At 37.6% G+C, this 15,562-nt stretch overlaps 1 protein-coding gene across 1 annotated transcript; it reads left to right on the top strand.

The window, feature by feature from the left end:
• The first annotated feature begins 2,322 nt into the window (after positions 1 to 2,322).
• tkfc (triokinase/FMN cyclase) lies at positions 2,323 to 14,955 on the top strand. Its single transcript, XM_034105603.1, has 17 exons — positions 2,323 to 2,420; positions 6,173 to 6,365; positions 6,440 to 6,544; positions 6,857 to 7,044; positions 7,606 to 7,684; positions 8,641 to 8,730; positions 9,486 to 9,520; positions 9,605 to 9,689; positions 10,120 to 10,209; positions 10,374 to 10,490; positions 11,235 to 11,354; positions 11,845 to 11,982; positions 12,060 to 12,166; positions 12,561 to 12,667; positions 13,068 to 13,101; positions 13,232 to 13,324; positions 13,954 to 14,955. Exons 1-17 carry the CDS (start codon positions 2,415 to 2,417, stop codon positions 14,107 to 14,109), a joined length of 1,743 nt encoding a protein of 580 aa, XP_033961494.1. The 5' UTR covers positions 2,323 to 2,414; the 3' UTR covers positions 14,110 to 14,955.
• The last annotated feature ends 607 nt before the right edge of the window (positions 14,956 to 15,562 follow it).

Below are 15,562 nucleotides of genomic sequence, written 5' to 3'. Positions count from 1 at the left end.
AAAATAAATTGTATTTTTAATCTACTCTTAACACCTTAAATTAAGATTACTGCTAAAATTGACTTTTGAAAATATGTATTTTAGCCAGAAGAATAGTTGTATTTATTAACTGTGCGTCTTGTGTCTTCATCTAAAAGCCCAAATAAAATATTAAAGGGTGTAAATGTAAATTCAATATTTGCTGCCAAATCATTTACAAAACATGATTTGTGTGGAAACATTTTCATTAAGATATTTTTTTTATTTAACCTCTTTTCCTTTCTCTTTCTTGATCCTCCTTAGCAACGGTCATTACAGTCCTTGACAACGGTCTGTTCTACTGGATTTACAACGTGTCACATGTTCTGAATTGACCAATCAGAACTTTATTTAGCCTCCGTATTGTTTATGGTTGAATCTATATATGCAGTCTATGGGTTGAATGCGGGACGCACATTTTTTTTTAATTCTTATGTGGGCCCTGAGTCGATAAAGGTTGGGAACCGCTGGTCTATAGAGTATGCCAAAGCAAATTCATAATATATGACTTAATCATTTAAAAAACTGCTTTAAAAAAAGATTGTTCAAAACACATTTCTTTACAGGAGAAACAAATAAATACATTCATAAATAAAAAACTTAGAACCTACATAAATAAATTATAAAAATGTAAAAAAAGCCCTGATAATTAATAAACTAATACATTGAAAATAGATTTATACTTTGCAATTTTCCAAACTCACATTGGTTTGTCATACAGTATCTCTGTAAAGTATGTGTATTCACTCTCTGTCCTAAACGCCTTGTTGGAGCCCCCGCCCCCCCCCCCCCCTTTTGAGCCCAGTGTGCTCCGATTGGTCAGCTCGTGTTCTGATTAGTGACCCACCAGAGATGCTCCGCCCATGTCTAACACAGTGCTTTTTTCGGCTTTGAGCCGATGTTATAGGAGCAAATAATTCAGGGAAGAAAGGCTACTAAGTATTTCCATCCACTTTATTTTAGAAATGTACAAAATGAATGTGTAAATATACATATACGATGTATATTTTTGATGTTTTGATTTTGATATACTTTATTAATCCCCGTGGGGAAATTGTTTCTCTACATTTGACCCATCCTAGTGTTAGGAGCAGTGTGCTGCCATTTTAACGGCGCCTGGGGGGTATATCATCCATTCCTCCCCTTATAGGCATCTTGCCTATCGCAGCTTTGTAAGCTGGTGCCGGGGCTTTTTAGGACGAGGCATCAGAGTGGTGATCCCGTCATGTGTTGTCCGCCGGATACGCGTTTCCTGATCTGGCTGGACGAAATCAAATGCAAATCACAAAATATCTGCGAAACTTAGTTGTTTTAGGTTCGTTAGCTTGCCAGCTAGATTAATATGCTGATCTACGTTTGCTAGTTGTTCAGTGTAATATGCCAACCTACTATGAACAACAGCTAGTGGTTCATATTAGGCTAGCAAGAACATGTTTACAATTGCAATCTTAAACGGGTAGTCTGCTACGTTCGGTCATTCATTGTAGCTGGCATAAAAACAATGTTTTCCCTTGCAAACTCATGTCTAGCTCTTGGTAGCCTTATTTTTTAGCTCGGTAGCATACACGCTGGGAACACCAACTATAATGTAATTAAGTTTTGCAACTGACCGTACGGTAAATCACCCGGAGTATACTGTCTATGAGTATTTTGTGTGTGAATGCAGATATTCTCCCGCTATGAGATACATGTAAGGCCATCTGCTGACATTGGAGTTGATATATGGAAACGCTAGCAACTTAGTTAGCCCAGTTAGCACTGTGTCAATGGCTTAGCAGCCCGAAAAACGTTTACCCATTTAAACAGTCGTGGTAGATACCTTATTTGTTTTAAACATCATAAATACACAAACAACAATGAATACTTACAGGTTGTGTACACGAATCTCCCGCTGGTCCAAACAAAGTAGGACCAGCATCGTTCTTCAGTGCCCTACTCTGTACATATTCGGCATGAATCGCTGGAAGGTTTGTGAAGCTTCGTTTCGTGAAATGCTGGCAGAGGGTGGTGGCCTCTGGTATTCACACGTCACAGTACCCAGGAAGTAAACAATGGAAAATGAGAAATCTCCAACGAGGCGTTTTGGGGCAGCATAGACTCTGTCCGACAGGGTGTACTTTGAGGGTTTTTGACTCTGCAGGCCGTTTACATGCATACAAACCTTCATAACACACAAGGGGACGGGTAATAACCGGAAAAGCATGACATGGACCCTTTAATATGCCAGGCTTATGCTTCCCACTCCAGTCCAGCAGGTGGCGGTAAAGCACCAAATCATTGCCAAATGGCTCTCTCCCTGATAAAAGAAGATAAAGAAGAAACATTTCTCCCTCTGCTCTTTGTAATCCGGTATTATCTACCTGCTGTCGGGAGCAAGAGGAAGCAAGACAGGAGAAATGGAGGTAAATAAACATTCTGAAGAGTTTATCAAACATCAGAACAGAGAGGCACCGAGCAAGAAGTCTGGAAATGTGATTTGTTTTTGCAGCCTGTCAGTTAGCATGTCTGCACACCTGTCCCAAGAATCAAAGTCCATCCCATAATAACAGCTGAAGGAACGCTACAAGCAAACAGTTTATAGTCTGTTGCTGCAGATACAAGTTTACTGTGCAGCTTGTGTTGATTTAAGTGTTTGATACTTTGACTTTTGACTTTATAATTATATAATAAAGTAAAATAATTGTATTTTAAACAAAGTCCAGACACCCTGTAAACCAGTGACTTAAATAACCTTGAACAGTTAAATAATAAAAGAAGGATCAATGACCTTAAAGCCAAATGATGAAACTCTTAGAGTGAAAGTACACCATTTACCTCTGAATTTTTGTGGAGTATAAGTACAACGTAGTATAAACTGGAAATACTCATATAAAGTAGAAGTACCTCAAAATTGTACTTCCAACATCTGGATCACAGGAAAACACTGTATTGAGTATGACGTACACAGCTGTCAGTTAGCTTGTGCCCGTTTCTGATTGGTTAGATGTTGCTAACCCCGCCCCTTTCCTGTATCCGAGCTTTTGAATGCAGGACTTTGACTGTAACAGAGTATTCCTACACTCTGGTACTTCTACTTTTACTCAAGTACGAGACCTGAGTACTTCTACTTTTACTCAAGTACAACATCTGAGTACTTCTACTTTTACTTTAGTACCATATCTGAGTACTTCTACTTTTACTGAAGTCCAAGATCTGAGTACTTCTACTTTTATTCAAGTACAATATCTGAGTACTTCTACTTTTACTCAAAGATCTGAGTACTTCTACTTTTACTCAAAGATCTGAGTACTTCTACTTTTTACTCAAGTACAATATCTGAGTATTTCTCCCACCTCTGCTTATATATTTAAGGTAAAACTAGGCCGATTAATAAGATGTGAAGTGCTTTGTAACTTTGACCCGCTTGACTGAATACACAAATAAAGAATGTGATAAAGAATGCATCTAATGTTCCGATATTAAAAAAACAGCTCATTAAACAAACCATCATTCTCTTACTTTGAAAACCATAAGGAAATGTCGTCATCAGCGGGCCATCACGTGGTTTCCGAAAATAACCGAGTGACACAAGTAGATTTTAGCCGAGACCGGCGGAAGGTTTGTCTCAAAACTCTGTGTGTGTAAATTAAAAAGACGATCCACGAGCAGGGATTTGAGATCCACAAGCGCGTTTTTGGTCGACAAATACAAAATGGATTCACAAATGCCTGATTGAAAGTTGTAAATGTTAAAGAGATATTCAAAGATCTTTTTTTTATTTGTAAAAATATTTAGCGTATTTGCAGATCCGTTTTACATTTGCAAGTGTATCTGTGAGTTTGCAAATCTTTTAAATGCATTTGTGGATGGTGTTTTACATTTACAAATCACATATTTACACACAAATTCTTTTTATGTTCACACAAATAATTATGAGACATATCTATGCCCATAGTGCCTCAACTGAGCCGAAAATGCGGCGCACCTATGTGCTTATTTGGCGCAATTAGTGTAGCACGGTTTCGCCGCTGCGAGGCTCCACTAGCCCCCCCCCCCCTCCCATGTGTCCTGTTTTTGTGTGAAAGCACAAAAACGTACTTTTATAAGTAACGCTTTTTTATTATATTATTGTGACAGTTTTATTGAATCTATATTGTGTTCCTGTTTTATGAGCAGTATAGCCAATACAAAAATTAAACAGCAACTCAGATAGACAAGCCCTGCAACAAAAGGACAGCAACACCAACAACATTTCCTCTGTTATTGTCAGTCTTGTTCAAACGGCTGAAGGATCTTAAAGGGGACCTCTCATGCAAAATGCACTTTGTGATGTCTTTTATCCATAAAAATGTGTCCCCGGTGCGTCAGGGAACTCACGCAGCATCAGAAAATAAAACCCTCTCTCTTTTCCTCCGTACCCAAATCTTTTAAAAACAGGGGTACAACGAGCGGATACAGATTTGCTGCCGATCTGATGTCAAATCGGCGGCGGACCCACAGAAAATTGCTATAAGAAACAATGCCTGGACGTAATCTCGTCTTTGTTTACATTAGCATCGCTAACACTCAGAGCTAACCTGTACTGGAGAGCACATGTTTAAAAAGCAGGAAATAAAGAAAGGAACTCACCTTGTGATAAACCTGCAAGAGAAAAAGCATTTGAGCTCCATACTGTTTCAGAAATAATCCTTGATGTGGTTTAGAACAGGATGGCGTTTTATCACAGCAGAATTTAACTTTATCTCCGGTAGAATTCTGATCAGGCATTAGCTCCGCCTCCTCTTTTTTTTTTTTCAAGCTAAGGACCCAAAATCCGCGTTTCTAACAGGGCTGCAAAAGAGGGGTTTGAGCAGTATGAGGCGTGGCTGCAATGGGTGATCTGTTTGGGATTTTAAGCAAAAAACGTCACAGACATGTTTTGTATAGGTATGGCCCTACCATATATTTTTCCAATATAGCATAATGGGTCCACTTTAAGTAAAATTATATTTTCTTTTTTCAAATTAAATGGCACTTTACAAGCAGGATACAGATCTGTGTGTTGACCACATTCAATCTTTTTTTATATCACTTTCAAAGTGAATTTGTGGTCTATTTTTGGAGAGGACAATGGGCAAAACATATTTATCTTACGTTTTTATTGCACATTCTTACTTTAACTTCTTATATTTATATATTTAATTTGATATTTTGTTGTACATTCCTACTTTCATGTTTCACGTTTATATCCATTTTTATTTTATCTTTTTATTGGACATTTTACTTTAACTTCTTATGCTTCTTGTTTTTTTTATTCAATTTAATATCTTCTATTTTATGTCATTATCATAAGGCGCAACTGTCACGAAACCCAATTTCCCCCCGTGATAAATAAATAATTCTGATTTAATACATGACATTAATAGCTTATAATATATGTTGTATACGTGTTTTATACGTTTATGTCGTGGTAAATGGGGCATCTTTAGCCAACATTGCTAATTTCCAGCTGTTGCTCCCGGCCATATGATAATTGACACCTTTTTAAAATCAAAATACATCAACAGCATTAGTTATAAAGAAAGGATGAAAGACAAGTAGATATAGGCAAAAGGAATACAAAGTAAAATGCAAACAACACACGTTACTACATACATTTCACATATAGCACATCACATAACAGAAAACAGGGGAAACATCCATGATCACAACATGTAACACACACACCATATCCAACACAGACGAGTGTGTGCAGGTTCTCAGTGAACCAGTGTGTCCTTTGTTTGTGTCTCTTTTCAGTTCAACACACACACACACACACACACACACACACACCACACACACACACACACACACACACACACACACACACACACACACACACACACACACACACACATACACACACAGACACTTGTTACGCTGCTATGGACAGTCTTGCACTAATGTACATTTCTCAAAGATATTGAAGTGACTGTTATTTTGTATATATTGTGATTGTTGTGCTTTTAATGACGTCTTAATGTGTGCATGTGTATAAATGTGTCTGTTGATTGTGTGTATAATATATATATAGGTATATACATATGTTTATATATATTTGTATTCGGGATTGTGGGAACGGTATTTCGATCTCTCTGTCTGTACGCACAAACTGAAAGATTGACATTACAGTTGACTTGTTTGTTTGTGTCAGCCCAAACAGAAGCTGATCAACTCTGCAGAGGTCTGTGTGGACGAGGCTCTGTGTGGGCTGGTGAGGGCCAACGGGGGCCTCTCTCTGATGGAGGGGGGCCACAGGGTGCTGCTGCGCTCAGACCTGAACCTCCTGAGGGGGAAAGTGGCTCTGCTGTCGGGAGGGGGGTCCGGACACGAGCCTGCACACGGGGGTAGGAACTCGGAGTGATTACCTCAGATTTATATGTTTTTTAAATGTAATTGAATGTCTCTCTCCTGTGAGCAGGTTTTATTGGTGTAGGCATGCTCTCAGCAGCTGTAGCAGGGGGAGTGTTTGCTTCTCCTCCTCCTGCCAGCATCCTGGCGGCCATTCTGTGTTTGCACAACGCAGGTAAATTAATACACAGTTTTTTATTTTGTTTACTGGGCATTGTGTGTGTGTGTGTGTGTGTGTGGTGTGTGTGTGTGTGTGTGTGTGTGTGTGTGTGTGTGTGTGTGTGGTGTGTGTGTGTGTGTGTGTGTGTGTGTGTGTGTGTGTGTGTGTGGTGTGGTGTGTGTGTGTGTGTGTGTGTGTGTGTTGTGTGTGTGTGTGTGTGGTGTGTGTGTGTGTGTGTGTGTGTGTGTGTGTGTGTTCTCATCACTGGGTAATTAAATGAAACACAGCTACTAATTTAGTATAGTATATTTCTCTCTCTCTCCTCAGGAGCACAGGGCGTCCTCCTCATCGTGAAGAACTACACCGGCGACCGCCTCAACTTCGGATTGGCTGCTGAGCAGGCCCGTAACCATGGCGTTGACGTCGACATGGTGATAGTTGCAGACGACTGCGCCTTCAACCAACCCAGTAAGGCGGGAAGGAGAGGACTGTGTGGAACCATCTTCGTAGACAAGGTAAACCACCACAACAACAAGCTTCAACATGGAGATAATCTTAATTCAAGGTCAATTTAAAATGAGTACATTATTCTTCTGGGGGACATTGGGTTTTCTGCTCCAATTTAAAATAAAATATATTAATATAAACATAAGAAGTTAAAAATAAAAACATTATATTTTATTAATATCATTTAACCTATTTTATTCCTTGCTGTGTATTTCTTATAACCAATCTTTTGTATTATTATTTCATTTTATTGTGTTATTTGTATTTAATTTGAATTTTAGATGTACACTACATACAGATGTACAAAGAATAGCTAAATATTAAATTAGAGGCATATGCAACATATTAAAGATACACAATTTACAAAAGCACATATCCAGGTGGACAAATATAATTGTATTCTATTTAATTTGATTTGACTAACTTACCCGGGATAACTACGTTTCTTGTTCTACTTCAGCGTTTTACTTCCCGTCATGCAACTGGACCACATATATCTTTATTTGTTTCTGAAAACGTTGCACCTCATGCTACATGCTCTTAAAAAAAACACTCCCATTTTCTCCCAGCTGGCGGGTGCTTTAGCAGAAGAAGGCTGCTCATTGAGCCAGATTGTTTCCAAGGTGACGGAGCTTTTGAAGGGGATCGGTGAGTCTCTTTTAATTTGTGTGTGTGTGTGTGTGTGTGTGTGTGTGTGTGTGTGTGTGTGTGTGTGTGTGTGTGTGTGTGTGTGTGTGTGTGTGGTGTGTGTGTGTGTGTGTGTGTGTGTGTGTGTGTGTGTGTGTGTGTGTGTGTGTGTGTGTGTGTGTGTGTGTGTGTGTGTGTGTGTGTGTGTGTGTGTGTGTGTGTGTGTGTGTGTGTGTGTGGCCTAGCATTACTAACCTTGTGGGGACATACATCTGTTTACACAGTCACATGTGGGGACTCGCCTCCCTTATGGGGACAGAATGGAGGTCCCCATAAGGGGAATCATTAATTTTAGGGTGAAGCCTTGGTTAGGGTTAGGATTAGAGTTAGGCATGTGTTGGTTATGGTTAAGGTTAGGATAAGTCTCCAGGAATTGCATGTAAGTCAATGTAATGTCCCCTGAAGTGGTGTGTGTGTGTGTGTGTGTGTGTGTGTGTGTGTGTGAACAATAAATATGAAGTACAGCAATATTTATTGTGTACCACAGAGGCAGTGAATATCTGAGCTGCTCTCTGCTGCCCCCTGTGGAGCTGACCGGTACTACATGAGGTTATTAATACATGTGGATTTATTAGGGATTAAAGTAGAAAAACTACAAAGTGTTAGAAGTATTAGTTGTACAAATAAAGTTGTAAAAATAAAAGTATAAATAGTAGTATATAAATACTAGTTAATAATAATAAAAAACAAATTATAATAACACAAATTAATACATAACAACAATAATTATTAGATTTCAAAATAATTGTAATAGTATTTTTCTAATTATTAATAATCATATTTATAATATTTTTGAAAGAATGTTTTAATTAAAAAAAAAAAAAATTGTGTGTGGTGTTTCCATCTTGCCAGTCAAATTTTGTTTACAAATGTCCTCTTTAATGTTGGATATAAAAGTGTGTGTGTGTGTGTTACAGGGACTCTGGGGGTGAGTCTGTCTCCATGCAGTGTCCCCGGCAGTCTCCCCTCCTTTGACCTGCCGCCAGGAGACATGGAGATTGGGTTGGGTGAGGAAAGGGGGAGAGATGGAGGAGGAGAAAAGGTGGAAATGTGAAGAAGAGAGACATTTTAATTGATTTTCTTTATTTTATTGTATTTTTATTATTGTTATTATTTGATATTTTACCCATTATTTTTTCAAATATTTTTACCATATACCATTTTTTACCATATACCTTTACCAAATATTGTGCTCATTGCTGATATAGTCCCTACTTACTGTATATAAATGTAGTAAATATGTTGGTACCAATTGGATGTCCTTCTCCCACTGTAGGTTAATTAACATCTTGAAATAGAGTGTAAAACTGTTAGGTGTTTTACAAATAATCATAATAATAGATTACATTTGTATAGCACCTTTCAAGGGACCCAAGGCCACTTTACATGGTAAACAAACAAACAAAAGGGGCAAATAATAAAATAAATGTTTTTAAATGTAATAAGTAGGAGTGGAAGTAGTGGGACTGTGATAGGTTAGGGGTGAAAGGCCATGGTGGACAAGTTCGTATTGAGTTATAAGAGGTTTTAATTACTGCAAAAGTAGGCTAGTTTTTACTCACAGTTAGTGCTCTCTTTGAATGAAATTGTTTTGTCCCAATATTTTGGGACGATACCTGAGAAGTAACCTATGCAGCCTGTTTTCCTGCTGGCTAATGCATCACATACTCATTGAAAATTGGGAAATAAAGCGTCAAAACTGAAATAAGAGGGATAAATGGTATTAAACTCTGTTATTTCTAAACATTTTTTTTATCTTCAGGGATCCACGGTGAGCCTGGAATCAAGAGATCGAAGGTGAGTCAGTTTACAATAAGAATCTTTTGACCCTTTTTCTGTTAATATTCTCACTTATTCGTCTTAATTATTCCTCATAATCAGATAGCGTCCGCTGACGAGGTGGTGAAGACCATGATAGATCACATGACCAACAATGAGAGCCAATCACATCTGCCGCTCAAGTCAGGTATTTTATTCAAATCAAGCTACAGTGCAAAAAATGGCAATGAAATTCTTCTGACCCGAGCTCCTCCAACAATGCAACATAGTTATATAATAAAATACAAAAATTCAATTAAATAATAGTGCAAAAAGTCTTTACACGTAAATAGAATATGATATTTAGAATCAGAAACAGGTTTATTACCAGGTAAGTTGGCACGTACGAGGAATTTGACTTGATGTCATGGTGCATACATACAAATTAAAAACACAGATCTAGAACTAGAAAAATATAAAAAATAATACAAAATATAATAAAATAGAAAAGAAAAAAAATATATATATAACAGTATTTACATAGAAATAAAAGATGGAATACAAATCGGAAGTAATACAACTTTTAATGCATGCTGACATTTATTTTTCACACTCCTTGTTCTTCTTCTTCCACACAGGCAACAGTGTGGTGGTGTGTGTGAACAACCTCGGAGCGTTGTCCTGTCTGGAGATGGCTGTTGTTACCAGAGCAACCATCGTCTGTCTGGGTAACCGTGGATACAAGAAGTGCTAAAGAAAATCTGGCTAATTTCCCCCGGTTTTAGGACTCATTCCTGCACCACTCTATTCCCTTTGTTGACCTTGTGACCTCTCGTTAATACTAAACATGGATACAGGATGTGTTGAATAACCAGTGTTTCTACGGTTACAGAGAGTCGCGGTGTGGTGGTTGCCAGGGTGATGTCGGGGTCGTTTATGACATCACTGGAGATGGTGGGAGTTTCGCTGACCGTGATGACGGTCGACCAGGAAACACTGAGACTGTTTGGTGAGCGCACACACAAATTAATGATTGCCCTTATGGGGACCTCCATTTTGTCCCCATAAGGGAAGCCAGTCCCCACATGTGACTGTGTACACAGATGTAGGTCCCCACAAGGATAGTAATGCTAGGCCACACACACACACACACACACACACACACACACACACACACACACACACACACACACACACACACACACACACACACACACACACACACACACACACACACACACACACACACACACGCACGCACACACTGGGCTTTCACTAATGACCAGTGTCTATATACTTTTTATTATTCATTTTTTTATTTGCATTTTAAGAACATATACACAAAGCATAAATAACAAAAATAAACACATCTAGGTACAAAGATTAACCACATAACAGTTGACAAATCCGAAAACAAATAATAAAATAATACTACTAATAATATTACAAATAAAAGAATATATATACTTATTTAATACAATGACAAATAGGGAAAAATATCAATCCCAGTTTGTTAAATTCAAAATATCTTTAAACTTCTTAGTTTGTTAAATATTCGGATATATATATATGGTTGAAACACTATTCTCTGCCAGTTTTGCATGAAAAACGCCAACTTTTTTATTTAAATCGCCTTTAATTTCATTATTTTGTATATCCAGGCTTCAATCTAACTTGTTTTTGACCTGTACATTTTCTGTTTCCATGTCTGTGAGGTTTATTGTTATTTTGTCGTACACTGTATATCCTATAGATGCTAAGACCAGCGCCCCCGCCTGGCCGAACCTCAGCAGTGTGTGTGTGAGCGGACGCAGCTTCATCACAGAAGCTCCAGAGATGAGCCCCCACCCACAGGACCACACACACAAAGAAGGTGAGGATTCAAGGTTACCTTGGAGGAAATTCTTAAGAGAAACTGATAAATGATTCATGGACAAAGTTTGTCTTTTGATATATTTAATAAAGTAATAAAGAAAGTCAAAATACGAAATCGATCTCAAATGCAGGAACAGAGCAACTTCATCCTCAGAGGATAACAAAGTTCTGCTCACTATATATCCATGAGAGGAAACAGCTGGTCCTACATCCCATCATTAAACCATAAAACCCCTCGTCCTTAACATTTGCATATTGTCCTTTTACTTCCTTTTTACCTCCTGAAATGAAAACCCTTAACATATGTCTCTGTTAAACACATACAAGACTAAAAATACAGTGTAACAGAGTAAAAGGCAATCAGAGTATAAGACTATTATGTTTTAAATGATTATATGATCATTTGAAACAACAACCTGCAGTGATGACATGGAGTAATTGGATAAATGATTTATTAACTAAGCCTGTCTTTTTTTATTTCCCCGCAGGGCCTCTGAGTCCCGTCATGCGTAAAGCGTTGGTTAAAGTTTGTTCCACGCTGTTGGAGAAGCAGGAGGAACTGAATGCGTTGGACCGTGCTTCCGGGGACGGAGATTGCGGTAACACTCACGCTCAGGCTGCTAAAGGTACATCATCTACAGAAGCTTTAATGACATTCAAGTGTTTTAAATCGAGATAAAGATGTTTTAAAACGGTCTTTCAGCCATTCAGGAGTGGCTCAAGGATCATGTGGTTCCTGGTTGCCCTGGGCGACTGTTGTCAGTCCTCGCTGGATTGGTCCAGGAGAAAATGGGCGGGTCTTCAGGAGCGGTATGTTTTCTAACATATTCTACAAAAAAAAGGCTAACTGACGTATTAAGTGTATTCTATAACTTATTTTTTTGTGTATTTGATAGATAATACTCTATAAATGTATATCTTTTTACTGTTGAAGTGTATATATATTCACTGTTTTTGAATTTTTTCTATTTAATTTTCATTTCACTGTTTTTTCAGATTTGAGATCAATAAATTAATCTAGATTTTAACAGATTTTGACATAAAGTTGAAATTAAACACTCTGCCTCTCTCACACACACACACACACACACACACACACACACACACACACACACACACACACACACACACACACACACACACACACACACACACACACACACACACACACACACACACACACTTCTTCTTGTGTGTGTTACAGTTGTACAGTCTGTTCCTGACGGCGGCAGCAGGTCATGTGACCGAAGGGCAGAGCAACGGTGCAGCCTGGGCTACTGCAATGCATGCTGGGACACAGGCCATGAAGAAGTAATGCCTTGTTTACATGCTGCTGTAACACATTATTTTTTCAATTTCACATCAATAAAGTATGTATATTCTTATTATATAATCTGATAATCACCTCTGTGGTACTGAAGACACTATTATGTTATGTCAGAAGTTAGTCAATTATTTATTTTAGTTTATTTTGGTTATCATTTCTCACGAGAAAACACATTTATTTCTCAGTTTTAAGGATTTTAACCCTCTTAGTATACGTCACAAATAACTTCTTGTCCAAACTAAAACTCACCATGCACTCTAGAAGCTTGTGTTCAATATGTTTGTAATTAAATACGTTAATAAACACAACCACAATAAAGTTAATTGATAGGTCAAACAACAACAACAAAAAGCAAATTGATTAACCATCTGTAACTCTTTTCAGGTATGGTGGTGCTGACGTTGGAGACAGAACGATGGTGAGTTATCGTCTAATTTCTCTGCATCTTTTCTAGTTTAAAACATATTTTCTGGACATACTATTTATCCGTTCCTCAGCAGCAAGATAGTCATTAAAAAGCTTCTTAAATCTCTTTTCCTCCTCGCTAGTTGGATGCTTTGTGTCCTGCTGTGGATGAGCTTATGAAGCTGAAAACAGCTCCACCCGGTGGACAGCTGGCTGTACTGCAGAATGCTGTGAAGGTAACATACACATTTATGTTTAATTATAAGACTTCCTTCTCCCAAATCTGTCTGTAAAAATACATATTTAAAATTCCCCATTACTAGTGTATCCATAAAGTGATTTTCTACAACAAAATGTTCAAGTAGAAACTAATGATTAGGATTTTTGTGGAACATTATATTCACATTTGATCTAACATATTATCCAATGTCTGCATTCTGAAGCTTTATTGTACGATGTATATACTTTTGGATTGCAACATTTTAATTAAAGCAATTTTTGTATGGATAAGGATGACTTTTTGTTTAACAATATTCTTATTTTTTACATTTTACAAAATCAAATCTAAGTATTTGAAAGTAAATCCTATGTTGTGTGTATTTTATAATGAGCTTCGACAAAAATGTATTCAGTAGAAAAGATGATTATGATTACATAGAAAGCCATACCTCATTTCCTATTTTTATTTATTATTATTCCTTTATTTGTTTATTTCTGCCTTTTTTTGGCTTTGCACTTGGTTCTGAAAGCTAGTTTTGAACATATTAATTATTAGATATAATAAATAAAAAGAGACTTCCTGCAGTGCCACCAGATTGATTTGTACTTTTTACATGCCGTGTCTTTTTTCCGTCCCTCTCTCTAGAAAGCGTCCTTGGGGGCGGAGTCGACCCTTCACCTCACAGCGATGGCAGGTCGGGCGAGCTACATCGCGGCGGAGCGAGTCTCGCTGCCCGACCCCGGAGCCGTCGCCGTGGCAACCATCATGAAAACCGTGATGGAGACCCTGGAGGAGAAGTAAAAACAGCAAAGAGTATCGGAGAAGATTATCACTAATACAGTGATGTGGAGTTCTCTGAAGCACATTCAAAGCTATTTTTCATAGCTTTCCAACAGAGAATGAACAGGAACTTGAGAAAAAGGTACTTTATAAACAGAACATCTCGCTTAAAGCAGCGATGTAAGATTAGTAAAAAACCAGTGGTCCTTAACAATTACTTAACAAGCTTAGAAATACTGCAAATAGAATCATGTCTGGCAAGTATTAAATCAATTGTAGTAATAATGGATCTGTATTAATCCTGTATTATTACTTCATCACTATCACCAGGCCAATACTAGGATTATGTGAGCAAATACTGTGATGTTGAGGTCTCTGAAGCACTTTCAAGCTCATTTCCATAGCTTTTACACAGTGAATGAAAGATATATATAAATATTGTGTATTTAAGATTTAATAATCTTAAAAACCTTGGTATGATCCTTTAAAATGTGATTAACAAGCTCAGAAATGCTGTATATACAATCAAAGTTTAGCAAGACTTAAATAGTTATTGTTATAATGCATCTTAATTATTATTTAGATGACCTTTTTGAAACATAAAATATGTGTATAAGTCAGTCCTTTAACATACCTTGTTACTACCAATGAAATACAAAATAACACCAGTTCCTACATTTCCCATGATGCAACTTGGTAGTTTGTTGTCCATCTTCATAATGAACGTGTGTAAAATAGTAAAAAAAGTCAAATATCATTACATTTATTATCATGTTTTGTAATCTCTGTGGAGCAAATGCTGTTCATGGAATTCAAATGCACTTTCTTAAAACAACAGTGTTAATTCTAATGAATACAATTACTAATAAACAGTAAATAAACAACTAAGTGTGTGTTTTATGATTTAACAAAAACATCTGCAAATCTTTTTCTCCCTTTCAACGCTTCTTTCTTACTTTAATTTGTCTCGCCAACTTCCTGACACACACACACACACACACACACACACTCACTCACTCACTCACTCACTCACTCACTCACTCACTCACTCACTCACTCACTCACTCACTCACTCACTCACTCACTCACTCACTGTATATGCAGTGTTTCTTGGACTTTGAACAAACCACATTTGTGTGTGGATTAGCATTACTATCCTTGTGGGGACCTGATCTGTTTACACAGTCACGTGTGGGGACTCACCTCCCTTATGGGGACAAAATGGAGGTCAGGGAAATAATTTCAGGGTGAAGACTTGGTAAGGTTTAGGGTAAGGCTTAGGGTTAGGCATGTGTTGGTTAAGGTTAGGATAAGTCTCCAGGAAATGCATGTAAGTCAATGTAATGTCCCCTGAAGTGATGTATACATGGTATGTGTGTACATGTTTCACCTGCTGTATATGTCATGTAAAATACAAAGCCTTTGACTTAACTTAAAGAGAGCAATATCAAAATAACTCACAACTTCCTTCCTG

Source organism: Pseudochaenichthys georgianus, chromosome 18, assembly GCF_902827115.2.
Source record: "Pseudochaenichthys georgianus chromosome 18, fPseGeo1.2, whole genome shotgun sequence".
NCBI classification, from domain to species: domain Eukaryota; kingdom Metazoa; phylum Chordata; class Actinopteri; order Perciformes; family Channichthyidae; genus Pseudochaenichthys; species Pseudochaenichthys georgianus.
This window is presented reverse-complemented; position numbering and strand designations above follow the sequence as displayed.

Coding starts and splice junctions, on each gene's coding strand:
- tkfc (XM_034105603.1), top strand. Junction 13,102..13,231: donor ACGTTGGAGACAGAACGATG/GTGAGTTATCGT, acceptor CCTCCTCGCTAG/TTGGATGCTTTGTGTCCTGC. Junction 13,325..13,953: donor TACTGCAGAATGCTGTGAAG/GTAACATACACA, acceptor CCCTCTCTCTAG/AAAGCGTCCTTGGGGGCGGA.